Below are 26,164 nucleotides of genomic sequence, written 5' to 3' on the forward strand. Positions count from 1 at the left end.
TCTACATAAGTTATTAATACTAGCCAATGTGTCCCATTCCCTCCCCCGCCAACATTGCTCCCAGATGAAACAACTCTATAAAGTTTTCATTGAAAAAAGGCGCATTTCCGCCTCTCCTCCCCTATGCGCATTTCCGTTTCCGGTCCCTTGCGTTTCGATCTTTCCCCATCCCCAGGCTGACGTGTCGCGGCCAATGACGTTGCTCTAAGTGATAGGTTTAGCGACATTCTATATAAGAAGCTGAGGAGGCGGGTGCAGCTTTCCCCGGCAGTCAGCGGATCGGGACACGGAGTGAGTGTTACTGGCGGATAAGGGGCACCGGGATACACCGGTTGTTTTGGGGGAGATACTGGGAACATATAAAGGAGAGGCTGAGATAAGGATATTACCCGTAGAGCGAGGGAGAGTCACATGTGTGGATTTGTGGGAGGGCAATGGCTCCTGCATACGTGGAATAAAATGGGGATAGAGTGCGTGCTGTGAGAGTATGAGGGAAAGATGGAATTATTTTGTCACCAGCCATACTTAAGCTTTCTATAGTCTTACACCCAGTGGCTTCCCACCTCAGTCTGCATTGCCTCTCTTAGCAGGTCACGTCAGCTTATGGCTCCTATGGAATTCTGGAAGTTGTAGTTCTGGCATAACTACAGTGCCTGTTTTGGGCCCCCTTAAATTAGATAAGGATGATGGATTTCCCAAGCTAAATAAGATTAACATATGAAGGTGATCAACATGTAGTTCTTTATTCATTTACTGATCACCAAGCTAGGGGGGCTTATTGCTGAATTAGTGTTCTATAGACTATTAAGATTAATGTATATCTTAACCTCTCCTCTGCTGTTTCAGCTGGGAGGCTGCATATGTTTTGAGCCAGCTGGCAGTTTCAGCCTTGGAACTGGTTTTTTTTTCTAACTCGGACCGCTGCATGTGAAAATATTTTAAAATTGTCCAATTTATTTAAAAAAAAAAAAAAAATCCTCCACTTGCTTATACATGGCTTAATTGCGTAACTTAAAACAACAACTATTTGGTCTGGTTATAAAGATCTAGGCTACACTAGAAAATGAAACAGAAGCTCTTATTGCTAGGGTTTACTGACCTTGTTCAATATTGCCTGGCAGTTGTAAATGAGCCCCAGTAATTGGAACCTTGAAAGTGGTTCTTGATTCCTGTATTCAAATCATAATTGTGATTTTTAGATACAAAAATTGTGTTTCCTGCTCTGTATACAAAGTTGAGTAGTTTACAAAATATTACATTACTCTCAAAATATTCTAGGGATTGCCAGTAATTAGGACTTTGTTTAGTGTATAGTCGTTGGTGGTGTATATGTTTAATGGTGAAAAATTCCGTAATGGACATTATAAAGTTGCTGACCTGTTTCAGGCAGTTACTTTTTTTTTTTCTTTAACAGGAGGCTTAGTTATCTGCTTACTGGTTTACTTTGCTGTTTTAGTAGATTATTATATATATATATATATATATATATATATATATATATATATATATATATATATATATATATATTATTAAAAAAATCAGCATGTAAAGTGTTAAGCCTTATACCTCACCAGAAGCAGAGGTTTAACCTAGGTTTCAAGTGGTGACGTTGGCATAGCAAGGACTAGTGAGGGAGGAGTATGCACTTAGCAGAGGGGGAGGTGAAATCTTTCTAATCCATTTCCCAGCTATAGGTGTATATCAAGTACCGCACAAGTATATATGTTGGGTCAGTGCTGTCCTGCTTTTTCCACAAAGTGGGCAGATTATTTAACATCATATCTTAGGGCCAGGTTTTATTAATATTATATGGTATTTTACAATTAAGACTATCAATCTTTTGATCAGGCTTGGGGCCATACATAATCCTTTAAGGGTTTTATCAGGACAGCACTTGCTAGGTTTTCATCCGTGGGTCTGTTCCCATTGTTGTTAAACAGTGCGTTATGTAGTCATATGCATGGAACTGAAACACTGTTATTATCTAGTTTCTGCTTGTCTGTTAGAAGTCAAGTTTTGTAATCCTTTATCCAGAAGCCTATTATCCAGAAAGTTGGAAATCACAATAAGGCTATTTATCCATTTCAATAAAAAAGAAAAGTTTAATTATTTTCTTTTTCACTGTAATAGTAAAAAAGTACCCTGTAGGTAATGGTAGTTAAGCTGTATGAATCCATATTGTTGTCTAAACAATCCTAGTGGGTGTATATATTAACTTTTTTTTTTAGTTAACATAAGGCATTGAGATACATATTACAGAAAAAAAACCTTATCCAGAAAACACTAGCTCCCAATCATGCTGATAATAGATCCCATGCCTGTAGTATCTAGTTGATCACACCACAATGCTTATTATCCAGCAGTCAAGTTATTTAGGATGGCATTTTTTTTATTACTTTTAAAAATATATACTCATGTTGCTTTAGGGGATTGGGGAAAAAAATGGCTTCAGACAAAGGCATATTCTTCATAGTAAATGCTGTGGTTGCTTGTTGGACCTCAGATTGCACACAGTGCTGTCACACTATGATATGTTACTTGGTGTTACTGCCTCTCTTTCTGCATTGGTTACATTTTGATCAGTCCTTCAGAACATAATCCTTATCTCATAGTACTTTGCCTCTTTCCTAATAGTCCTTTCTAATAGTTTTTTTTTTTTTGTTAAGAAAGACAGAATCCAAGTTAGGTTTGTTACAATGTCACAAGTGCAGTAAATGTAAGTTTTTGATTCCAGTGCTGGGCTGTTAATGCATTTTTTTTTCTCCTCTGTGATTTTGCATAAGTGCTACTAAAGGTTCCTGCTAATGAACTTAAGCTAAGGCTTTTAGTTAAATAATTCCTACATACTAGGGAAAAAGCTAGCTCTAAGAAAATTATCGCAGTGGGGCATACTATTACACTACATGTGTCATTCTACAGGGTTATGGAATATCCCAACCTGGCATATATGTATGTTTTTTGGACAAGCAAGGGATATCAGTTGAGAGAGGTTGGGCTAAAAGTCGACTTAACTTCTCTGTGCAGCCCCATATGTATTAGCCATGGCTAATTTTATTATTTTTAATAACTTGCATTATTTAATCAATGGGCTAATATTAACTGTGACCCAAGTGTCCATATAGTATCCTGGTTTGTAAACTGTGCTCAATGCTTCTGTATTGATTTCAGAAGAACAAATGTAACTGGGCCAGGTAGCTGAAAGCATTGGTGCATAGCCACAGCACTGCCTTGTTGCTCCTGCTAATGGTGCTGTTTGAGTTCTGCACATTTCATGGGGCATATTTATTGGACTTTACTGTTTTGTATTAATCAAATAGCATTTACTAAGGCTCAAATCAAAGCAAATCTGTATTGTGTCAATACAAAACAACTAGGACTTGGGAATTCTATACCAGTAGCTACTGCTAAGTTTTAGTATTTTTTTCAAAAAATACTCCAGCTTGTGATATCTGAAACAGTCCCGTGTTTATCACTGGGGATCATAGTATAATGATATTGGTGCTTGTGGGAAGCTTTGGTCAGAATCTGGAATCTGTACAAAGCAATGTATTGCAGATTTAGAGAAAAGTGTAAAACAAATGAGCCAAACCAACTTTTTCTAGCAATCTGAAAAAGGTCTGGATCCAAATTCCCAGGGCAGTTACTGTAGATAGTTGGACCTGTAGGTTCTTTTCAAGTTAAAGTAAATTTTTCTGTAATGTCTAGTCATTTGTAAGCATGACTACTACTGCTCTATGTAGTAACAGGATCTTTTAGATGCATGTGTACTTCCTTGACTTTTAATGTTTACTTTTGGTACTTTCCTGATGTTTTGCTTTGCCTGTACAAGGAACTGTTATTCCACATTTAACTAACACTTCACAGCAGATTAATAGTTAGATTTCTTCAGGGAGTACTTCTATTTTCTCTGGTCTGTGCTGAGCTGGCAGAGAGCTGGCCCTTTAAGTTATCCCCTCCCCCATACCGGTAATACAGGCTGTGCTGAGGTGGCAGTACGGAGGGGCCTGTCCCTGCTAAGCATAAACTTCGGCCTTAACCCTGTTCTCGTGCTAAACCACCAACTTCTCCAGCCGAGGGCACACCTGCCGGCAATCTCTGCCGTCGCACTGGTGCATGATGGGCTTTCACCTCCGTGCACATTGCGCCTTAATGTAAATTTTTACTCACCCATTTCCTGTTAGAGCTTTTCCCATAGATCCTGTATTTCAGGGGCAGGTCGTACTACCCCAGGCTCAATGCACATCTCAAATCTCAAGAATTCTTTTGTTTTAGGTGTATATTTTAATTCAAATGGCAACTGCAAAAGCTTTAACTAACACATTTGTGTGTGTATAGATAGATAGATAGATATATAGAGATATATATATATATGTGTGTGTGTTTATATATTAGAACTGTGATGTGTGCAAAGAAGTTTGTGCTTCTTTAAGCTGCTGCCTCTTAGCAAAGATTTTTTTTTAAACTAAACACAAGAAAAATTAGAGGGCTTCCTTTTGGTGCATGTTCTGGTTGCCCTTCTCATGCCGGTGGGAAGGCATTACTTGCCCGCGGTTAAAGCTCCGCTACCGTAGGCAACCAATGTCCCTGCGGCCATAGCATGTTATTGTTATCTCAAGATGTCCAGCTAGTTTAGTATTTCGGGGGCAGGCCGTACTATGTGTACATATATTTTGTATATGTATTTATAGGACACACACAACAAACTGTGTAACTAATCTTTTAGGGATGCCGGTCTGACAGGTTTGAAAATTCTTTAGTGCGAAATTCTACCTCCATCTGCCGATTCAGCCCTGAAGGTAGATTTTGCTGGGGCGCCTTCAATGGTGCCCAATGAAAATCTTTTAACCTGGGCGATCGGCAAGACGACCGATATCCGCAGCCTTTGTGATATCGGTCGCCTGTTCGAGCCGCCATACACGCATCGAATATTGTATGAAACGAGGTTTCATACGATAACGGTGCGTGTATTGCCGGCTTTATTCTGTTGTATGTTTATGGCTAATGTTAACACACACTAGGTTTTTTCAAGACGATGATTTTCTAATCCCAAATCCAAATGCTGTGTTCCATGATTGGCCATCTGACACGTATTTTCTTAGAAGAGTCTACATGTTAATTAGGAATGCAACAAATCCAGGATTCGATTAGGATTTGCCTAAAATCCGGCCTTTTTTGTCAGTATTTGGATCCAGCCAAATCAAAGTGCCTGGCCAAACCGAATCCTTAAAATCACGTGACTTTTGGCCACATGAACACAGAAGTATAAAAATTTTTAAGCGTGCACTTCTATTTAACCCTTCAGTAGCCTTTTTTTATATAGATATAGATATATATTGGATTTGGTCCAGTATTTGCCCGATTATTTCAGGGTTCGGCCCTAATGTTAATGATTCATTATGTATAACAAAGCGTTGCAAATATTGCTGTATACTAGATAAATAGTTGTATGTGCAGGGCCAGCTACATAGACTTTTCTCTGGGTCCTGTGCATTTGCAGATCCTCTTGTGAAATGTCACAATTTCCCAGAGCACAGTCAGAGTATAAGCACTGGGACAAATTTGGACATGCATATAAAGTCTGTTGGTATTAGTAGGTGTCCTTTCAATATTGCTGTGTGTTTGAAAACTTTTTTGTTCTTATTGACTGGTAGGCTTTGCCAAGCTCCCTTTAATTTCTGTAATGCTGAAAATTGGAGGCTTGTCCTTGCCTTCACTAGAAACCTTTCTACTGAGCTAGCGGACAGCCCTCCGTCCAGGAAACATTTTATAATGATGTAATTTGGATAATTAGTAGTAACTCAATAGAGGATCTTATGTAGATGCTATGGGAAGTACTTAAGCTGACCAAGTATTTTTAAGATGGATCTGATTGTTCCCCACACTGCTTTGTGCCAATGAGCACCTCATACAGCAGTGATCCAACATGTTGCTCATCAAACCCTTGGATGTTGCTCTTAGTGACCTTAAAGGAGAAGCTTATTTTTGAATTCCTGGTTTGGAGGCAGGTTTTGGTTGCATGAAAAAAGGTGCACCACCAAAAAGAACCTTCTGTAGGCTGCCAGTCCACATAGGAACTACCAAATAACCAATCATAGCCCTTATTTGGCACCCCTAAGAACATTTTTCATGCTAATGTTGCTCCCCAACTCTTTTTACATTTGCATGTGGCTCAGAGGTAAAAAAGGTTGGGGATCCTTGTCATGCAGCATCCTGTAAAATGTTGTCAGATGTGGATCGCTGCACGCAGCCTAATCAGTATTGGAAAGGCCATTTTTGGCCCACGGGCAGCTCATGAACTGCAGAATTCACCATTAGTGTATATTTTGGCAATCTTGCTGAGAAACTAAGTCGTAGTTGCTCATTTACTATCTTCCGTAATGGGACTTTGCCCCTTATGTGAGGCATTGTCCCTCACAGAGCATTATAGTATGAGCAGCAGAATAAATTTAGTATAATTATATACAGATTAAGATCTCCAAGCTAAGGGAGTAGCTGCCCTACTAAGGAACTTTCAAGCTTAGACAGTTTGGGCTTTAGTCACCTGATAGCTCATTGTGACCTTTCTAGCAAAAAATTCTGATGTTTTTATTATAGGGCTACGTTGCCTTGCTAATGTGCAGCCCTAAAAATGTTCCTCTGTGTATCTTGTCTTGTTTCAACCCATCCTCTAAACTGCATGCATATTACAAATGTGCATAAAATTTTGTATGCACACACATTATTTAAAATTGCCCTGACTTCTGTGCATACAGTTCAAAAATATGATGGGCAGATTGCTTTGCCCTTGGATAACAATGAGCCGTTTCTTTAAAAGTAGGCATGGTAAGTTATTTTTTCTTCACATTGAAGAATAAGAGGGAACATTGCTTCCCTGTGATTCTGATGCCACTGGTTGCCTGTGTACAGCAGCCCTGTAGAGAATGTATAATGGATTGCAATGGAGGAAGATAGCCCCAAAACAAGCTACCAAGATGTTTTTGGGCCTTTTAAGTTTTCTCTCCATGCTATTGTAATAAGGTCCCTGCAAATGACACATTTTTTTTTTTATTTTAAGTGGCACTTGAAGGAACTCTGTAGCACCTTAAATGCTAGTGATAGGCAAACTACGACCAGATGTTGGCCTACAACACCCAGTAAAAGTGTGGCCCTGGGCCCTCTTTTTTACTCATGCCTGCAGTGCTTGTTTCTACTTGCACTACAATATATACCTCTATTCTCTGTTTAGATTTTAGTCTTTTGTCCTGTCAAAGTGAATTTCTTTCTACAACAAACAGGTGGTCCACCAGTGGTTTCAGAGGTTTACTTTTAGGCAAGGCCTGTGCATAGAGTTCTGTGGCTGGAGTTTGTTGCTCTTTGTGCAGGAGCAAAGGAGTTGTGTGAGCAGAACCTGCTTAAACCCCCGGAGAGGGCACCTGCCCTAGAGAGTCAGAAGCACATCTGCATTTGTCACCATTGGTGCCCATTAAGGGCTAAAAATACAAACTTGTTTATTCAGATTTTATTAACTCTGAGTTTTACTATACTTTTTATTCTGTTTATTTAAATGTGGGGTGTTTTTCCTACATTTTATTTGGCTGTTTCTTCTTATTGTATAAGGATTAGTGGTAAATATTTGGTATCTGAAAAGTTTGAGCTTATTGCGTTAATACATTGGTCATAGAAGGAGTTAATATGACGAATTGTCAGCTGCCTGCTAACATCTGTTTCAGATCAAGAAAGCCCCTGCTTTTAGAAATGGTGGAGCTGCCATTAAGCATAGATGTTACAAGCTATAGACTAACAGGGGAAACTTAATCTATTACATGCACTAGGATAGTCATATTAAGAGTTTCATCATTTGCACTGGTGTAGAGTTCTGGGGTGATAAGTGATAAGAATTGTAATTCAGCATCTGAATTAATTCCATTTCCCCATCTCTTATGTAGGTAGTGGGCCATTTTCATTCAGACATGCATGTAGGGATTCATTTGGCTACTGCCTGCATTGTTTCATCCTTATTACATATCCCCCCCCCCCCCACATAAATCTGTTCAAAATTCCAGATCCAAAGAGCTACTTATACAGCCCCATATTAATTGCTAGTTCTGCTTAATTCTGAGCTGAATGCTGAATATTACAGAATGCTTTTTATACAGATGGTAAAGGGAAAGCACTGCAGAAAATAAAATGATGGTATTTGTTTGAATATATGTGTATATATCCATTTATAAAGTGCTGTAAACTTTTACAGGATAAAGTACACATAGGAAGGGCAAGCATTATAATAAGCGTGTGTTTGTGTTATAATAGTGTGTTTGTGCATATATACAGAGATTAGGTTCCATGTGGAATTGTTATTCTTTTTATAGCCAACATATATTCTACAGTGCTTTACATATATTTAGCGATGAGTGAATCTGTCCCATTTTGCTTTGTTGAAAAAAATCCAAAAATGGCAAAAATGTAGAAAATGCATTGAAAACAATGGGCGGATCCTCATGGTTGGTGTACACCTTTTTGTATTGCGTAATTTTCTTTTTACCGTGCCGCTTTTTATCGTTTGAGCATATGGCCATTTTTTTGCGCCACTGCAAAAAATTTAACTCATCACTACGTATATTATACACAATCTACTCCTGCCCCAGTGGAGCTTTACAATTCTATGTCCCCATCTTATATTGTCAGTTTTACTAGAAAACTGGTATCCTGCCTGTATGCTTGATCACCTTAGGATAGTATGAGAATTGTGCCTTACTGAATGGGAGACCACGGGGTAGTATTTGAAGAATTTAAAGACTATAGTATTGGGTATAGGCTTCAAAAGTATTTGAGACCTATACTGCAATTAAAAGCATTTTTAGGCATATTTCTAAAGCATTCTTTGCCATAGACGCATGTATCAGAATTGTTGTTAAAGAAGGAAGGTTACACTCACTGGGGGGTTTCAAATGTTGGCTTACCTAAGCGGTCGCTTACCTAATACCCTGGGCACCTGCTCCTGTTAGCAGAAAACTGCACCGGCCCGGGATTCATGCAACCGAGCAATCTTTTTGCTTCACTTGGCTATACTCTGAATCCTGGGGCCGGCACACACCCAGTAAAGTGAAGGAGCCGACTTTCTTGTTTAAGTTTTTTACTTTCACTCTACTGCTCATGTGCAAGCGGTGCAAAGGCAGGAGAAAGAGGATCACTTGGTTGCAGGTATGGTTTTCTGCTTACAGGAGCACCGGCCTGGGGTATCGGGTAAGTGATTGCAGTTGCTGGGAGTGACTAACATTTTGGCACACCCTGTGATTAAACCTTTCCTTCTCCTTTTAAAATCGGACCGAAGCAAGATGCTTATCACATTTCCTGAAACATTCCAGCACTACTTTTCTGAGGTTTCCATACTTGCAAAACCAGGGTAATACCTGACCACCACTCCTACATAATGTTTTTGCATTGGACTTGAGTTGTAGAACCTTTAAACTGTCCGTTATGGTATTACCTCCTTCAGTTTGGAAATGCAAGCCATGGGGGACAGCCTCTAGGTCAACACAAAACATTAGTTTTGGAAGCTTAGGATCTAGGACACAGGGCAGCTGTAGAATGGCAAATGTATAACTATTCTGGAAGCATATGGTAGTAGGGGCCCAGCAGATAGGTGTGAGGCAGTGTGCATCTGTACATAATCTGCTAAAATCTGAGACTGATGCAACACTTCCAAGCACAGGTCTTCTCCATTCCAGATGTTTGTTTGTATGGTGTGCCTTTAAATTAGCCATATGCTTGCTTTATGTCCAAAATTTATTCTACGTGCAGATAAAGCAAGGACAGCCAATTTAAAAACATGCTGTAGCTTTAGTGCCCTTAGGCAATACAGAATGACTGAGTCAGCTGGAATCATCTTTATTCTCTGGGCCCTCTGATCATTTGTGGCATCTCATTCTTTGGCTTGCATTGGAGTGGAGTATGAGTTCTGCCTATGCGATTTAACACTAGATTTATCTTATATCTCTGCATTGCAAGTCAGTAGGTTTGAGGTCTCTTCTGCCTGGATTTGTATATAGATAAGGCCTCACTACTTGTATTTTCATTTTGCACAGTGTTGACATTAAATTATTAGATTTGTGCTTGATCAAGGCGTTTACTTTGAGACAATTTGTATCGGTAAGTGTGTTACATTTAAGGGTGCCATAGTCCAACAACATACAGGGAGCAAGCAGCAGGTTTTCTTTAAGCACAGTTGGTCCTTTTTGTGTTGAATAAGTATGCATAAATCTTGTGTGCCAGTCTGGTTTAACGGGGGGTAGTTCAGTATTATCTATTTATAAAAGGATTCAAAAGAATTTAATTCTAAATGTTTTTACTTTTTCCGTTTCAGAAGCTGGCAGGCTGACAGAAGCGTTCAGCTCACCGGACGGACTTTCTGGCTTTTGACCCTTTAGCTGGTAAGTTTATGGGGCTATTTGGTTTAGAATTAGATATAAATACTCGTAGATATTTGTGGATTTTGAAAATAATGCAGAACTGTTTTCTTCTGAAAAAAAGTTTAAAATTTAACCCTTCTGGAAAAAAAAAAAATTGGCTTTGGTATCTTCTTCCCTAAGGGCAATGGCACACGTGGAGATTAGTCTCCTGTGATAAATCTTCACTAGCCCGGCGCCTGCGGTAACAAAGATTTATCGCGGGGAGACTAATCTTCCCATGTGCCACTGCCCTAAATTTAACTTATGCTTTTATTCCAGTGGTTACACGGATTTGCGTGGGACAATGAGCTCGGTAGCGGTTCTTACCCAGGAAAGCTTTGATGAGCATCGCAGTGGGCTAACTCAGCCATCTGTTGCAGGCCATGGTAATATCATGTATTGTATTGTATTGTATTATTGCGTTATACTCTTTGGGTCTGGGTTTTCATTAGATCTAACATTCCTGGCTTCCTTTTTTTTTTTTTTTTTTTTGAAGTGGCAGGACTTGGCTCAGCGGAAGAGACCGACCCTCCTACTTACAAGGATGCATTCCCACCCCTCCCAGAAAAAGCTGTTGGAAATGAGACTCAAGCTGAACCTGTTGGGGCTTGGAGCAAGATCCGGCCTATCAAGTCTTCCATTATTACTCAGGTTTGTTGGTAGATAAATGGGTGTTACAAATGTTAACATGTGTAAAGAAGGGTATCATGTGTGCTCTGAACATCACTGGGATGCTGAGGAGAAGTCAACTGTACTCCTAGTGCTTTTGCCCTTTAGTGTCTTTGTGAAGAGTATATGCAAGTCTAAATTAACTATCTTGCCCTGGCATAGAGCAAACCATCTCTCTGTGGGCATATATCTCTTGCTAGCAGGAACGTATTATGTATATAAAGCTGTGTGTATAGTAATGAACTTTATGAATGATAGTTTCATTACTTTTGACAACTTTTGTCAACTGAAACCAATATAGGATTACAACTGTTATCTTTTTCACCCTAGGTGTTCCATGTTCCCCTGGAAGAGCGCAAGTACAAGGACATGGCTCAGTTTGGGGAGGGGGAGCAGGCCAAAATCTGCCTAGACATCATGCAGAAGACTGGGGCTCAGCTCGAGCTTTCTCTGGCAAAAGATCAAGGCTTATCCATCATGGTATCTGGAAAACACGACTCTGTAATGAAGGCACGGAAGGAGATAGTGACACGACTGCAAACCCAGGTAGGAGTAAAGTGATTTGTGTATGACTTTTGTTATAGTACAGAAACGAATGTAACCTTGGCATCAATGTGGTTTTAGTGCATTCCTGCTGTCTCCTAGGGTATGGTGCAGTGGGAAATGTGTTTTTGTGGAGATGATGCAAGGAGAGCCCCTGATGATCAATTTAACAGCCCTGCTGGGGATCTATTAACATCTGCCATACCCAAAAGGCAGAATATATTAAATGTGCACAGTATTTGCAGATGCTTTGTATTTATAGTAGTCTGTGTAATGCTAGCCCTGTTTGAAACTGAATGGCTAGCTCCCACTATGTGCAACTTGTAGCCCTTCAGATGCAGCCAAACTAAAATTCAGCACTCCTGGCAACCTTCCTGTGGTCGATGGAATGCTGAGAATTGCAGTTTAACATCTGGAGGTTTATAGGCATAGAAGAACTAGTAGTGTTATAGGCAGGTGACCACATCTTACTGTTGTACTTGAGTTTATTTTATTATTTCACTCCATTGTATGCCACTTTATAGTATATTGTATGCTGACTTCACGGCAAAATGCCTTGAGAATAGGACAAGTTGAAACTGTTCACCATTTTTTATTGATCTGACTATAAAAGAGTGTAATACAAAAAAATATCTAGTGGTGTTCTATGGAGAATGAATAGTTACTATACAGCTTTCTGAAATCTGCTTGTTAAAGGGACAGTGTACACCTTTTCAACACATTAAATAGACTTGTCTTTGAACAGACAATCCCCTCCCTTCTCTAAGCAGCAGCATTTGAGCTGCTCATTACCAGGGGCTTTTCAATGGACTGGTTATTCATTTTATCACCTCCTTTGAAGTTTTACAGGATCAGAAAGTGATAGTTAAACTGGCTGTGTATCTATGTTTAGTGCCATGGAGCTTATGTTGAAAAGGGGTGTATACTGCCTTCTCAAAATACTTTGCATTTTATGGTAATTGCAGAGGTAGAGCGCCTCTAATAATTATTCAACAAGTAAATTGGATTGAAGTTTTCTCTTGCTTATCATTGCGGGAAAGTGCCTCAGGAAAGGAGAGAAGCACTAACAAGTTTAAACTTGGATACCTGTGAATATACCACCTGCCAGACTGAACCTTGTAGTTTTATCAGTAGGTGGACTTGGGCATGTGTAAATTATCTATAGCAGGGGTCCCCAACCTTTCTTAATCGTGTACCACAGTCAAATATAAAACGACTGAGAGCAACACAAGCATCATAAAAGTCCATGGAGGTTCCAAATAAGTGCTAAGATTGGCTATTAGGCAGCCTCTATGCACACTATCAGCTTACAGTAGGCTTTACTTGGTGGCAAGTTTTGGTCTAATAAAAACGAGATTTACTACCAAGTAAGGAAGTCACAAATAACTACCTGGTTTTGGGCACAGTGAGAACAACATTCAAGGAGTTGGGGAGCAACATGTTGCTCACGAGCCACTGGTTGGGGATCACTGATCTATAAGCTACACAGGGTGACTTTTGAGAAACTTTTCCTCCAAGTGGGTATTTGAGCCCATGACTTTCCTGGGCCACGCAATGTTCCTCAATATAGCAAAAAAGTGAATTTTAGTACTCCCTATTAAAATCAATTTCTCACATTCCTAGATAGTTTTTGGAGAACCCATATTTTTTTTTTTTTTATGGCTTTATTCAGGCAGCAGGCTTTATAGATGTAGTTTCCTTTCTTTTGGTTCTGTCAGTGGTGGGGTCATGGAGGAATCCTTCGTGTTCCTTTGGGCTGCTATTCTCTGTCTAGTTGTGTGTGGGTTTTTTTTTTAAGATTCCACATTTTTTTTTAAGATTCTGTGTTCTACTTTGTAATAAAAAAACATGCAGTTCCTTTGATTTAGTTAGGAATTGATAGACTATTTTGTTTTCAAAAGTCAATTAATTAAATCTCAAAGAAGTACTTGGGACTTCATATTTGACATTGTTCTGAAAGAGCAGTTTTCTTTATTTTTCTTTAAAGCTAAATTTGGGTAATATGCAGTACTCTGACAATGAAGTATTGAGCATTTAGATACCTTCCCCTATGCCTGTGAGTGGGTGAAAATGTGCACTTTGTGCTTTGAGGGCTGATTCATGCCAGCTTGTAAAATTATACTGTGCTGTTGGGGCAAAGTCATAGGCGAATTGTCTAGCGTTTCAGCAATGCTGCCACAGGGATATAGCCTGGCATCATTTATGGTGATTAATAGCTGTGATTTTACTTACCAGTTAAAGTAAAAACATTTCTACTGCACACAGACTAGACTCCCCAGGCTTTGGCCCAACTCAAGCCCTTAGCACTGCAAGGCAGAAGTACTACCCATTGAGCTCAGGGAAGAGCTGAGTAAAGAATCACCAAAGTTGTCAGTTTGGCATTGTTTCCTTTGCCAAAAGGAGATGGTGGCTGTTTTGGGGTGCTTTATACTGAATCTTTCACCATGTGGTGGTGGGGAAAACAAATCAGAATTGCCCTTAGACTGGCCCACATGTACCAGGGAAAAAAAACAAGCACAAAAGTTCCAACACTACTCCAACTTACTCCATCTAAATGTGTATGTATTTAATACAGACCCACTTAGAACTTTTTGTGTGATTGGATCTCTTTGTACTCTTGTTAGTATTCCAATTGAACACTGTAAGAATGTTTTGATTTTAATATCCTATAGAATGACTAATTCTAAGCAAATTTTCAACTGGTCTCCATTTTTTGTTTTCTATAGTTTTGGGATTTGCTGTTTTCTAATGCCTCTCCATATTTCAGATGGGGGTCTCTGATTCCAGTATGCTCTGTGAGGCTATAATTTTATTGTTACTGGTTTTATTTGTATTCCTTACCTTTCTATTTAGGCCCTTTCTTGTACATATTCCAGTCTCTCATTCAAATCCATTGCCTGGATTCTAGGGGTAATTTGGTCCCACCAGATAGTTGCTGAAATTCCATACTGCAGAACTGACGAACAAAAATTGAACTAACTAAAAAAAACTAATAGAAAATGAAGACCAAATGCAAATGGTCTCGGAATACTATTTTATGCATCATACTAAAAGTTAATTTAAAGGTGAACAACACTTAAGTATATTTTCATGTGTGACCTGACAAATGCACTGGCATAGAATGAGGTCTGTGATGTGATTAGATACAATCCGTTCATTATGAATTTTTTCATTAAATAGTAAATACATAGAAGCGATGTGTTTAGGCCTCTGAAGTGGCTTCTGAAAGCTTAAGTAAGCAGAAATTGTCTCTTCTCCCTCTGCATCCTTTTTGGCTAAATGCTTTACCCAAAAACTGCCTGACCCTCATTACTAATTTTGCCATTCCAGGCTTCTGCTTCTGTCGCCATCCCGAAGGAACACCACCGTTTTGTGATTGGAAAGAACGGAGAAAAGTTACAGGACCTTGAACTGAAAACCGCCACCAAGATTCAAATTCCCCGGCCTGAAGAAGCCAGTAATCAGATTAAGATCACTGGCACTAAGGAGGGCATCGAAAAAGCACGGCACGAGATTCTCCTCATTTCTGCAGAGCAGGTAAAGAATATTTGCACTTTTTTTCCTTTTCTGTTCCCATGTTTGACATATCTGAACCTACCTTAAAATATTCAGATCAGAATTTGATAAATCAAAGAGCTGCTGTATTTTTTTTTTTTGTGCCCCTCCCTTTTTTGTTTGCTTATCTCAGACTGTGAAAAAATTAATCTCTTTTTAAGGAGGTTAGCAAATGTTAAATTATGATGCGGACAAATTGCAGAAAATGCCTCGCGAGGCAACTTCACAGATTTGCCAAAATCGCCTGCTCAGCGTGTGCCATCCCACCGGCGACTTACATTTTCACTGGTGGGATGGTAGTTCGGGGAGATTAGTCGCCCGTGAAAAGGGAGATTTGTTGTGGGCGACTAATCTCCCCGTGTGCCAGAGCCCTAAGGGATGAACACAAAAGAAAAGCTAATATGTATCTTAATAGCAGTGGCATGCTTTCTGAAAGGATTTAGCTTTGCACAGGCCTGGCAACTTCCAGTACAATTAAACTCGAGAATCAAATATACTCTGTGCAATAATACCTCTTCCACTTACACACAGCAGCAATGAGAATATAAACACCATTTGCCATGAACAGAGCTACTTTACTCTGCCTTGGGGGCAATGCTTATCTCGGCCCTCTGTGCTCCTAGCGCATGGCTCCTTTACATGTCATACAGTTTCTTTGCAGAGTGCAGTCATTTTACTTATCAGTGCACACCCCCTGGGACATCCATGCAACTTCTATGTCCTTCCAAACTCCCCTTCTGTAAAAGTACTTGCAGAACACTATGGCCTTTCAAACTATTTGAGCTGGTGCTCGGTACACCATGAGGGAATGGCACCTTCCAGTCTTGTATGTACAAAACAAAAAGCGTATTGGCACAATGTGGAAGTTCCAAGCAGGCATAACCTCCTGCATGTTTATTAAAGGACATGTCAACCAAAAAACGTTTTTGTCTGATAAAACATAACTTTAAGCAACTTTCCAAGATGAATTTATAAAAAAAAAATAAAAAAAAAAATTAGTGCTTTAAAAATTATTTGTAAATTTAATTACCAACTTGCTTATGCCTTAACAATTGCTATTAAAAGCAATTGCAAATTATTAATTTATGTATATTGAAAAGTTGCTTAGCATTAGTTTGCAACATTATTGGGGGGGTGACCTGTCCTTTGTGTAATGTTTTGGGGCACACCCTTAGTCTCCCAATCTACCCTGCCATGTCACAGCTTCCATATTATATAACTATATTACCCCCTCTCTGGAACACTGGGTTTTATTTGCCCCTATTATCTTAAAATGTGAAAATTTTTAAACATGCTGAAATGGTCACTAAGGAATAAAGCAAATTATGCTGTTAGCAATTTTTGTCCCATTCTATGTGTATGTTAATACAGTATATATTTAAAAAGCAAAATTCGGGAACAGTTTCTGTGCAATACTATATCTCCCTTCAACAGGATAAAAGAGCAGTGGAGCGTTTAGAAATTGAAAAGGCCTACCATCCTTTTATTGCTGGACCTTACAACAAAGTGGTGACTGAAATAATGCAAGAGACTGCAACAAGAATTAACATCCCCCCACCTAGTGTCAACAAGACTGAGATTGTGTGCACTGGGGAGAAAGAACAGCTGGCACAGGCAGTGGCACGGATTAAGCAGATATATGAAGAGAAGGTGAAGTTTTTTTTTTTCCCCCTCTTGTTGTACACACCAATTTAACAAACTTGGTATTAGAAGTTCCAAACTTACAGAACTGTTGCACTCAGTGGCAGTCCATTTGTGCCTTTCCTCAGGGTCTATTAACATAAGAAAACTAACTCCTTTTGGGTAAAATGTAACTTGAAAGGCATGAATACCATGTGCAGGGCAAACAAAATGTATAAGAGATGACCCAGCTACCCGTGGATAGGTATACTTTGTGGATTAGGGTGTTGGTTAATTCTTGGAATGTCTTGTCTTTGCAGAAGAAGAAAACAACCAGCATTGCTGTAGAGGTGAGGAAGTCTCAGCACAAGTATGTCATTGGTCCCAAGGGCAATAATCTTCAGGAGATCCTGGAGCGTACTGGGGTGTCTGTGGAGATTCCACCAAGTGATAGCAGCTCAGAGACTGTAATCCTACGTGGAGAGCCTGAAAAACTGGGACAAGCTCTTACTGAAGTTTATGCCAAGGTTAGTACTGTATTTGTACAGTGAAATATTCTGTAAGGATACTATTAGCTTGTAGAAATCCATTCTTGAAAAACCCAGTAGATATATTGTAAACGGTCAAGTATATGGGGAAAAAGTGCTTTGTTGGGATACAGAGGACTGTTTGTTTTTATCAGCAAAAAATCTGACTAGACTTTGAGCAGTTGTTACATTTATATTAACTTTTGAAAAATACTTGTTTTAAGGCTAACAGCTTTACAGTGGCTTCCGTCTCTGCTCCTTCATGGCTGCATCGGTTCATCATTGGCAAAAAAGGACAGAACCTGGCAAAGATCACACAGCAAATACCAAAGGTAAGTGAGTTTATAAATAAAGTAACAATGCTCTGCCTCTGTACCTTTTGGTCTCATTCAAATTTTTTTTTTTTTTTTTCTCTCCAGGTGCACATTGAGTTTACAGAAGGAGAAGACAAAATCTCTTTAGAAGGCCCCACAGAGGATGTAACTGTGGCTCAGCAACAGATGGAAGCCCTAGTCAGGGACTTGGTAAAGTATTTTGCTCTGCACTTTTCTTTTTTTGATCATCTTCTGAACCCCAGGCATCAGTGCCTTTTGCTGCTTATGCTGGCAGTTTTGACTGTGCTCCATGTATTCACTTTTCCATAACAAGAAGCTTTGACACACAGTGCACTTCTTTTCAGTGCTGATCTTCTTTTTTTTTTCTTCCCCTTTTGGTCCATTCAGATTTCCCGTATGGATTTTGCGGAGATAAACATTGATCACCGTTTCCATAGGCATCTTATTGGCAAGAGTGGTGCAAAAAGTAAGTGAACATTTAAAAATCCAATCCAGTTATCATATGTAGATCCTGTGCGAGAAGTGCATCCTTCCATTTAATCCTTCCATGGCCTAATTTGCTTATGCAGGATGAAGGGTTCAAAGTTCAGCCAAACCCAAAAATAATGGATTTGGTATCATGAATTTTTTTAACTATTTCTTTTAGTTCTGTATTTTTAACATGGCTGCAGCCTTATTAGCAAGAATAGTGGAATAGAGTGGTCATGTTTTAGGAGTCCCCTAGAAACCAGTATAACCATTTAGGCAAAGCTCCCTTGCCTCTATTGCCAGTGTGCAAACTGTTAGCCCAAATACATGACAAGTCGTTGCTAGTGTTGCACTAAATACTAAACACTCCATTAGAGCTTCAGTGTAGGGATCTGGCTGGACCCATGAGTTTTACTCTTCGTGCAAAGACTTGTATATGTGTATATGTTATACATGTGTATGTGTTATTCTTACTGGTTATGCGTTCTGTAATTGGACTTATGGATCACATTGCAGTTAACAAGATTAAGGAGCAGTACAAAGTGTCTGTGCGAATCCCCCAGGACAGTGAGAAGAGCAATCATATCCGAATTGAGGGTGACCCTCAGGGGGTGCAGCAAGCAAAGAAAGAGCTTTTGGAGTTAGCATCACGTATGGTGAGTTAAAACTTTGTATCCTCCCTCTTTGACATGAACCTTTACTTTTCCCACTACTTACATCTGTTACTCCTGTAGGAGAATGAGCGCACTAAGGACTTGATCATTGAGCAGAAGTTCCATCGGACAATCATTGGCCAAAAGGGCGAGCGCATCCGGGAGATCAGAGAAAAATTCCCAGAGGTCAGTTGTTAATTGCAGAAGAAAGGCATCCTTGAGCACTAGGTTTAGTTACTAAATTTATACAGCTCTGCAGTTGTGCTTTTATTGTTCAGTGTGCCCTAAACCTGTATTTCTTGTTTCTTTTCTGTCAACTGAATTTTTTTTTCCCCCCCTAGGTTATAATTAATTTCCCTGACCCAGCTCAGAAAAGTGACATTGTGCAGCTGCGTGGGCCCAAGAATGAGGTGGAGAAGTGTACAAAGTATTTACAGAAGATGGTGTCCGAACTAGTAAGACCTTTTACCTAGCTATGTATGCAAAAATTACTAGCTATTAAATTGCAATGTAAACATTTCATGATACCGTTCAGTAGTTATTTACTCTAGTGCACCTTTACTATAGCTGAGAGCCTTAGTGAATAAACATTGCCCATGTGATGCATTTTCCTAGACACTTTAATATATAACTCTCCGGGCATAGAGTCCAACCGCTTATGACCAACTATGCACATTTGTCATTAATATTGATGCTTCTCTTGTAGGTTGAGAACAGTTATTCCATCTCTGTGCCGATCTTTAAACAGTTCCACAAGAATATCATTGGAAAGGGAGGTGCCAATATTAAAAAGGTGAGATTCTAGCTTTTACCTGTATGTTTTAGTGGTGTTTATTATAACTTCATATTCTAACCATTTTATGATCTGCTTCTAGATTCGTGAAGAATGTAACACTAAAATTGACCTCCCAGCTGAGAATAGTAACTCTGAAATGATTGTGATCACTGGGAAGAGACCAAACTGTGAGGCTGCAAGAGACAGAATATTGGCCATTCAAAAAGAATTGGTGAGGATCATATGATGTTACTAACTATAATGCTATCAACACAGCATAAAAGTAAAATATTAATATACACATATATACAATCATTTCTTTGTCCAACTATGTTTGATACAGGCAAACATCACAGAATTAGAGGTCAACATTCCATCCAAATTGCACAATTCCCTCATTGGTGCTAAAGGCAGATTTATCCGCTCAATCATGGAGGAGTGTGGGGGAGTGCATATCCACTTCCCCAGTGAGGGTTCTGGGAGCGATACAGTGACCATCAGAGGACCAGTTCAGGATGTGGAGAGAGCTAAGAAGCAGTTACTGCAGCTTGCTGAGGAGAAAGTAAGATCTGGTTTTTGAGCAAATTACGCAGGCAATTTAATCATCCGCATGCAGTAGTGTACATTTGAATGTTCATTGATATATGTTTTGGTGTCTTTCAGCAAACAAAGAGCTTCACTTCAGAGCTTAAAGCTAAACCAGAGTACCACAAGTTCCTGATTGGTAAAGGAGGTGGAAATATCCGTAAGGTACGCGACCAGACTGGAGCTAGGATTATATTCCCCACTGCAGATGATAAGGACCAGCAACTTATCACCATCGTGGGCACTGAAGACTCTGTGAAAGAGGCACAAAAGGAGTTGGAGTTCCTGATCAAGAGCCTGGTGAGTAGGACACTTAACCTCTCCTTTCTTACTCCTATCTACATTTTGCTCCATATTTCCAAACTACACCTTGCATCTTGAAAGGTGGAATGTCTGTCCTTCTTTGATATTGCTGCCTGTGATTAAAATGTTATTGACTGAAAATAGTTCAATATATTAACAGGCTTAACTTTTATTTTTTTCCATTCCCTAGGATAACATTGTTGAGGATTCAATGTCTGTGGACCCAAAACACCACCGTCACTTCGTGATTCGCAGAGGTCAGGTCCTGAGGGATATTGCAGAGGAATATGGTGGTGTGATTGTCAGTTTCCCACGATCGGGAGTTCAGAGTGATCGCGTAACACTCAAAGGAGCTAAGGAATGCGTGGAGGCTGCTAAAAAAAAGATTCTGGATATAATTGAAGACTTGGTACGGGGGTTTTCTATTTACCTTACTCCAGTCTCTTTACTCCATGAACTACACTGACTTTTGGTGGAATGTTAATATAATTTAAGCCATCTTTACTGATGGGAAATTAAATAATTATCAAAGAAAATAATTATTTGTATTTTTTTTTTTTAATCAGGAGGCTCAGGTCACTATTGAGTGCTTGATTACTCAACGGTTTCATCGTTCCATCATGGGCCCCAAAGGAATTCGAGTCCAGCAGATTACCCGTGAATTTGGAGTGCAGATTAAATTTCCTGACCGCGAGGTCACACCTCAGGGAGGTGAGATTTTGGCTGACCTATACTGTTCAACTAGTAGGTGCAAATTTATCCATGTGAGATTTGAGTTAACCACAGAAAAATTCACCCACTTTCTGTTCCTTTGGGATTTTTAGAATTCTATTTATGAAACAGTAGACTCTCTTAACTTTTACCCACTGATAAATACGCTTTTTCTATGGTAAACTTATAATATCACATTTTGATAAATCTGCCCCTTGGTGTTGTGTTTTGTTGGTAAATGTTAGCCATCATATTTATTCATTTTTACACTTTTTTTTTTTTTTTTTTTTAGCTCCTAATGCAGAACCTCATGTACAAGAGAATGGAGATGAGGGAACAGAGGTAAAAGCAACAGACCCTGAATCTCCCAAAAAATGTGACATCATTCTGATCTCTGGACGCAAAGAGAAGTGTGAGGCAGCCAGCGATGCTCTTAAGGTACTTAAAAGCAATTTTAGGGCAGTGATGCATGGCCTGTCTCAAGAGGTTTAAGCACCAAAAATAAGGCACAAGGTGCCTAAAACAGCCATACACACTACTATTGCGATCTTTTCCACAACCATTGGTCGTAGGAAATATAGTTTGTCCACTCTAATATGTAAAAACAAATTCTTTACCCCTGTCTGATGATTTAGCATTTGTTACAGTGCTCATGTTTCTATGGCACCAAGTGTATATAGGTGCATTATATCATAACTACAGTTGCAGCAAGTAGAACATAGTAGGTGTGAGATATGTAATGACGGCAGTGGTTTGGGGACATCCTAAGCGTAAAACAAATACTCTTGTGTGTCTCTGTAGGCCCTTGTCCCTGTCAGCATTGAAGTAGAGGTGCCATTTGATCTTCATCGGTACATCATTGGGCAGAAAGGAAGCGGAATTCGCAAGATGATGGATGAATTTGAGGTGAGTAGCTAACCTCCCGAGTACAAAGTGGCCCCTTAATTTGGTAATTTTATGCTAATTTTAGGCAGGGCCCTGCTGAACGATTCATTCTCTAGGATGTAGACTAGTAAATCTAGAGTAACTTACCATATGAATATATTGGCCAGATCAGTTAAAAGATTTTCATATGTCCTCTCAGGTCAACATCCAAGTGCCGTCCCCTGAGCAGCAATGTGATACAATCACCATAACAGGGCAGTCTGCCAATCTAGATCGTGCCAAGGCTGGACTTCTAGAACGAGTGCGGGAACTGCAGGCTGAGCAAGAAGACAGGGTGAGTGATGGTTTGGTGCCCTGGGCATTGATGTCCTATAACAAGTACAAATGTATGTCTTAAAGGGACAGTAACACCAAAAAATTAAAGTGTATAAAAGTAATTACTATATAATGTAATGCTGCCCTGTACTGGTACAACTGGTGTGTTTTCCTTAGACTACTATAGTTTATATAAATAAGGCTTCTGTTTAGCCACGGGGGCAGCCATTTACAGGAGAAAAGGCACAGGTTACTTAGCAGATAACAGATAAAACCCCATTATATTCTACAAAGCTTATGTTATCTGCTATGTGCCTGTGCCTTTTCTCCTTTTTCCCAGCTTCAATGGCTGCCCCCGTGTTGACATAGCAGCTCATTTATATAAACTATAGTAGCGTTTCTGTTGCAAACTTACCAGTTTAACTTACCAGGGCAACTGTACATTATATTTTAATTACGTTAAAACACTTTCATTTTTTGGTGTTACTGTTCCTTTAATGCGCTAAACACTGTCTAATGTGCTTGATTCTTAAAGAGTTCAGTGCTAAATCTGCTTTTTTTCCCCTAGGCTCTGCGCAGTTTTAAACTGGCTGTTTCTGTTGACCCCAAATTTCATCCGAAAATCATTGGGCGTAAAGGAGCAGTGATTAGTCTGATTCGTTCTGACCATGATGTCAATATCCAGTTCCCTGACAAGAATGATGAAAACCAGGTAAGAACTCCAAAAAAACATGGAATTCTGTAACGTAATAAATAAATGCAGTAGAAGTGATTAATGGGGTAGTTCCGTTTTCATTTTTCAACTAAGTTGATTTTATACAAGCTAGAATTTTTTTTTTTTTTTTTTTTCTTTAGGATCAGATTATCATAACTGGCTATGAGCGTAACACAGAGTCTGCTAGAGATGCCATTTTGCATATTGTGGGAGACCTGGAAAAGATGGTTTCAGAGGACATCACTGTAGATCACCGTGTCCATGCTCGCATCATTGGTGCCAGAGGCAAAGCTATACGTAAAATCATGGATGAGTTTAAGGTGAGATCTGTAGTTTTAAGCGTCTTTATTATCCTTTTGGAACATTCTGCAAACTACATATTTCAGTAATTGGTGACCTGTGGTTCTTTTTAAACTACAAGTCCCCAAACCCATGACAGACCACTAGTCTAGTGGGACCTTTCTATATAACTGGTATTCTACTGGGTTTTGGTTAGTGCAGGTTTCTATTATCCAACCAAACCTCTTAGGGTGAAGACACACAAGGCTATTAGTTGCCACAACGTTTTAGAAAAAAAAAAATCTGTAGCAGCGACTAATCGTGGTGATTAACTGCCATAGATAAATGGAGAGCTACTGCGACTAATCACGCTGACTAATTGCCCTGATCGTCTTTGCCCTTACCCTACAAGCAAAAATCCCCCCCCCCCCTAAATTTATGTACTTTTTTTTTTTTTTTTGGCTAAAATCCATTTGATTATATTAGATATAGGAAATGAGAGTAAATGGTTCCTATAAGAAATTTGCCAAGAGAAATCAAATGTATATTGGACCTTTAACCATATTCTTGACTGCACTGTTCAACCTCTGACATTGCTTTTGGTGTCGCTATAGGTGGACATTCGCTTCCCTCAAACTGGAGCCCCTGATCCCAACCTTGTTACAGTCACTGGCAAGCCAGAGGATGTGGATGAGGCCATTGATCATTTGCTTAACCTAGAAGAGGAATATGTAAGTAATGCTCCTTTTATGCCATTTATACATTTTAATGGATGTAAAGATCCACTGATTAAAAATGAGATGGATTAAGATCAAACCTGTTATGGAGAAGTCCTGTTCCAGTCACATAAATGCAGTCCAGTTCTGATAATTACTGAGTTGACTGAGTTTCCTTTCTGTCAAACAAATATCCTGTCTTGCTTGTCAGGGATTAAATCTACACTCCGTAGATCCTTCTACCCCTTATGACTGGATCGATAACCCTTGTTTACAATGATGCTAGAACAGACAGTTAAGTATTAAAGATAATCCAGGCTTAGAATGGATCTGCTTTTTGGTTGCCAGGGTCACTGAAGTAGGCAACCGCACAGCATCTTAACTTTAAAGGCATAAAGGAAACCAATAATAAGTAATTAAAACACATTAAGCACCAATTGCAAAGTGTCAGAATATCAATATCTGCTTTATACAAAGAGGGTAAAGGGTGTAATCCCCTCTGGATTTCTTTGGCATGATATAAGTTCCTATGAAGTCTAAATGTTTTTTCTCTTTCAGATGTCTGATGTAGTGGACAATGAAGTGATGCAATCCTATATGAAGCCTCACTCTCATGAAGAGAGCAAGTCGCAGCCATCCAAGGGCTTTGTTGTGAGAGATGCTCCATGGACTACAGGAAGCAATGAGAAGGTGCGTACCACTTGTACCAGTACTGTTGGGAAATCAGTGGCCCATAAGTATGATTGAACATGATTGTGCCAAGAAGGGTAGTGAGCAGTCATGGGCATGTCTGGGCAGATTTTCATATGCGCATTGCTTTCCCTTTGTCATCCTGACATGATTTTCTCCTTTATTCCAGGCTCCTGATATGAGTAGCTCAGAGGATTTCCCTATCTTCGGTACTCCAGTGGCCCACAAAACATCCCCATGGGGCCCCAAGAGACATGGGGGCGGAAAAGGCCTACTGCCAGCTGACATGTCTGCTTCCTGTTAACTCTTCTGTCGCTGTGTCAGATTCACTTGCCCCAGTCATCTCCTTGTCCCTGCCCACCCTTCCCTCTGCCTCCTAGGATCCCCTTATTTACCCGTCATGCAGTTTACTGTGCAGAGATGCACATTTTAATGTTTCTGGTTTCTCACTTTAAGGAGTTAATCAGCATTTCATTTTTAGAATGTGAAGTGTATAACTGCGCCGGCAGTGCGTAATCCAATAGCTATACAGCCTCCAGCCACGCACACTCATTCTTTCCTAAAGTCACTGTACTGCCATTTTGTGTATGATCTGCCATGTTTGGTACGTATTGTGTGCGGTCATGATCAAGCCACATTCACCCAGATTGCCTTGTGGATTCATGTTAATGTTCCTGAGATGGGTTACAGCAGCTGACATGCCCCGGAATAATATATGCTGGTGTGCCCTTTCTTCAACTCTTAGCAGACCTCTTGGCTGTGTTCAGTCATAATCAAGTTCCACATTCATGCATGAAATGCTGCTTTAAACTGTGAGGTGAGGATGATTTTGAGGGCTGCACAGTCCCACTAGTCATTCCCCCTGCATTGGGGGGGAGCCTTGTGTCTTAACGCTTGATTGTCCTCCTCCAGATCAGAATGCATAGTGAGGAGCCCTGTAACCCCTTCACTGCCAGGAAGCCATTTCGAGGAATATGCACAAATGGAGGTTGGAGAGTATGAGTCTCTGCCATCCTTTAATCCGGTTTTATCTCGTAATGGCTGATCATATTCCTAGCTGTGGAAGATTCCTATAGTCTCCTCTATTGTCAACAATGACTTTGCCCCCCATCTGCTGCAGATGGGAGAACGTCCATGAGTTGACTGGGCAACTGATTGGATTATGGCTGCCCATCAACTCTTTAATTATCTTTCCCTTGTCCCTTTACCTCTGATGCCGGGGGAAGGGATCACTTATTGTCCTGGTTGGGTGGGGGTGACATTAGTTTCAGGTTTTTCCAGACCTCTCCTCAGCCACCTTGTACCCTCCCCCCCCTGGACATTTCTTCTTACTGTGCCTCAGTATCAACTTCCTGTACACAAAGGACGGGAAATAAACATCCTTTAAAAGCCA

At 39.8% G+C, this 26,164-nt stretch overlaps 1 protein-coding gene across 1 annotated transcript; it reads left to right on the forward strand.

Moving 5' to 3' along the window:
• The first annotated feature begins 180 nt into the window (after window positions 1-180).
• On the forward strand, window positions 181-26,164 carry hdlbp (high density lipoprotein binding protein (vigilin)). Its single transcript, NM_001006853.1, is given in 28 exon segments — window positions 181-291; window positions 10,343-10,409; window positions 10,707-10,813; window positions 10,924-11,078; window positions 11,427-11,642; window positions 14,970-15,176; window positions 16,629-16,844; window positions 17,135-17,341; window positions 17,566-17,673; window positions 17,761-17,865; window positions 18,064-18,142; window positions 18,661-18,800; window positions 18,879-18,983; window positions 19,139-19,252; window positions 19,504-19,590; window positions 19,673-19,804; window positions 19,916-20,134; window positions 20,236-20,457; window positions 20,651-20,869; window positions 21,027-21,171; window positions 21,464-21,609; window positions 21,973-22,077; window positions 22,256-22,390; window positions 22,940-23,083; window positions 23,227-23,406; window positions 23,980-24,096; window positions 24,640-24,771; window positions 24,941-26,164. Coding segments are annotated over 26 exon segments (3,852 nt in total). The 5' UTR covers window positions 181-291; window positions 10,343-10,409; window positions 10,707-10,731; the 3' UTR covers window positions 25,076-26,164.

This window comes from Xenopus tropicalis, chromosome 5, assembly GCF_000004195.4.
Source record: "Xenopus tropicalis strain Nigerian chromosome 5, UCB_Xtro_10.0, whole genome shotgun sequence".
Taxonomy (NCBI): domain Eukaryota; kingdom Metazoa; phylum Chordata; class Amphibia; order Anura; family Pipidae; genus Xenopus; species Xenopus tropicalis.